General features: G+C 36.9%; 1 protein-coding gene across 1 annotated transcript; it reads right to left on the bottom strand.

Annotated features, from left to right (window-relative positions):
- Positions 1-275: 275 nt before the first annotated feature.
- LOC137618486 (high mobility group nucleosome-binding domain-containing protein 5-like) lies at positions 276-914 on the bottom strand. The gene has a single exon (XM_068348645.1). It carries the CDS (start codon positions 912-914, stop codon positions 276-278), a length of 639 nt encoding a protein of 212 aa, XP_068204746.1.
- Positions 915-2,905: the final 1,991 nt, after the last annotated feature.

Raw genomic sequence — 2,905 nt, 5'->3', positions numbered from 1 at the left:
ATTGTTGTTGTCGTCGTTCATTGCCTTTTCAACTCGCCATTCTTTTTCTCCCTTTCCTCCCGGTTTCGTCCTTATCACTATCCTCATTGTCGTCACTGTCTTCCGTGTTCCCCTCCTATTTATCACCATCATCATCACTTTCTTCATTGCCATCAAAGTCTTCCCTCTTTCCCTCTTATTCATCATCATCAATATCCTCATAACCATCTCCATCTTCCTTGTCCTTCTCATTCTCCTCATCATTATCACTAAACTCATTACCATCTTCTCTTCTCCTACCTACCTTCACCAGCATCGTCTTCACTATCCTCATTACCATCCTCATTACCGTTACCATTTTCTCTCTGCTCCCCCTCACCACCATCATCATCATCATCATCACTATCCTCATTACCATTTCCGTTTTCTCTCTGCTCCTCCTCGCCATCATCATCATCATCACTATCCTCATTACAATTACCATCTTCTCTCTCCTCCTCACCATCATCATCGACATCACTATCCTCATTACCATTGCCATTTTCTCTCTGCTCCTCCTCACCATCATCATCATCATTTCTATCCTCATTACCATTACCATTTTCTCTCTGCTCCTCCTCACCATCATCATCATCATCACTATCCTCATTACCATTGCCATTTTCTCTCTGCTCCTCCTCACCATCATCATCATCATCACTATCCTCATTACCATTACCATTTTCTCTCTGCTCCTCCTCACCATCATCATCATCATTTCTATCCTCATTACCATTACCATTTTCTCTCTGCTCCTCCTCACCATCATCATCATCATCATCACTATCCTCATTACCATTACCATCTTCTCTCTCCTTTTCCCCACCATCATCATCACTATCCTCATTACCATTACCATTTTCTCTCTCCTCCTCACCATCATCATCACTATCCATATTACAATCACCTTCTCTCTCCTCCTCCTCACCAATATCACTATCCTCATTACTATCCACATCTCCCCTCTCCTGCTTATCTTCCTTTTCATCCTCATCACTATCCTCGTTACCATCACGGTCTCCCCCCCCCCACCCTCATTGCCATAGGTGATGGCGGAGTAATCACAAATTAGTTGACAGTAATGGAATAGTCTCAGATCACACAGAACCTATAGTCAATTTCTTTTATCGAGGCAGATTTGCACCGACTCGCAGCGGTGCCCTTTTAGCTCGGAAAAGTTTCCGGATCGCTGATTGGTTGAACAACATAATTCTAACCAATCAGCGATCAGGAAACTTTTCCGAGCTAAAAGGACACCGCCGCGAGTAGGTGCAAATATGAATCGCTAAAAGAAATGGACTATAGTGTCTTAATAAACTGATCTTATAAATACTTTTTTTCCTATGATTATTATTAATATTGGTAGGCTTGAATTTCAAAATCGTAAAATACCTGTTTACTTAACGCCTGGACTCGAACGCAGTTATGCAAATAACTAATTTGTAATTTCGGCATTCATGCTAGCTCGTAGTTGAATATTGAATTATCTTCACGGGTGTTATTGCGATGGACGATGTTGTTGTTATTGTTATTGAATGTTCCGCCATCTTGTTTTTTTCAAGTTATTTAAGGATAATGCGAATTCTCTCCGCAAATGGTAATTACGAGATGGCTTAATTCCCCAGTGAGACATTAGAGAGACTTTTTTTTCGGGAAAATAGTAAAAGATTTCACCCGTTTTCTCTATTCTTTTTTTCGGTTTTGATCACATCCACAGTGGTTCTCTCTCTCTCTCTCTCTCTCTCTCTCTCTCTCTCTCTCTCTCTCTCCAGACTAACACACACATATACGAGTATATACACAAGTGTACGTAACCAGTCATAAATGACGGGTAAATATTTAAGATAGATATGTACACACACACTCAAATCTTCCCAACTCCTCCCCCTTCTCTAACTACACGACAGTTTGGGCAATTTATGGGAGATTGTGCTCTGCAAGGGGGTGCCGCACAGCGTGACCGTATATATATATATATATATATATGTGTGTGTGTGTGTGTGTGTGTGTGTTTATGTGTGTATAGAGTAATTATGTACATGTGTGTTTTTTCTCTTTCGCTTTCTCCAAACACACACACACACACACACACATATATATATATATATATATATATGTTTATATGTATATAGTATATATAATATATATAAATATATATTTATTTATGTATATGTATATATATATACACACACACACACACACACACACATATATATATATATATATATATATATATATCTTTGTGTATGTACACTCCGGTATGTATAGTAAGCCGTACTTTTTAAAGTATATGTATTTCTATGACTATTAACAATATGATTTACAATATTCAGTATCCACTGAAGACGCAAAGTAAGCTTGCGTGCAGAGTATTTTTTGGACTATACAGTAGATATTGTTTATACTGACGGCTTTCTGTTGGCTATTTGTTTGGACAATGCCTCAACTAACTGAATTGAATTTATGCATCTGAGGACATGTATGTTGAAAGCTTTGCAATGAGGGAATTTACACTAATCCCTAGAATTTCATAAAGTCCATTCATTCTCAAACGAGTTGGACCGCGCTGTATGGAATACTGCCGCTATTGAAGGCTAAGACTGTATTATTATTATTGTTATTATTATTATTATTATTATTATTGTTGTTGTTATTAATTTCTAAGCTACAACCCTAGGTTGAAAACCAGGATACCATAAGACTGTATTATTATTAAAAAGATTTTTTTTATTTTTTTCAGAAAATTCTTATTTGATTATCACCCTAATGCTTTTTTTTCCTTCTCGGTTGTTAGTTAAAGTTTGCTCTTTTATCTTATTTCTCTTCCTCATGTTTTGAAATTTTTTTTAGTTTATAAAAGATTTATTTTAGTAGTTGTTCATAAAAT

This window comes from Palaemon carinicauda, chromosome 24 (assembly GCF_036898095.1).
Source record: "Palaemon carinicauda isolate YSFRI2023 chromosome 24, ASM3689809v2, whole genome shotgun sequence".
NCBI classification, from domain to species: Eukaryota; Metazoa; Arthropoda; class Malacostraca; order Decapoda; family Palaemonidae; genus Palaemon; species Palaemon carinicauda.
The sequence above is the reverse complement of the archived record's forward strand: the minus strand, read 5'-3'. Positions and strand labels throughout refer to the sequence as shown.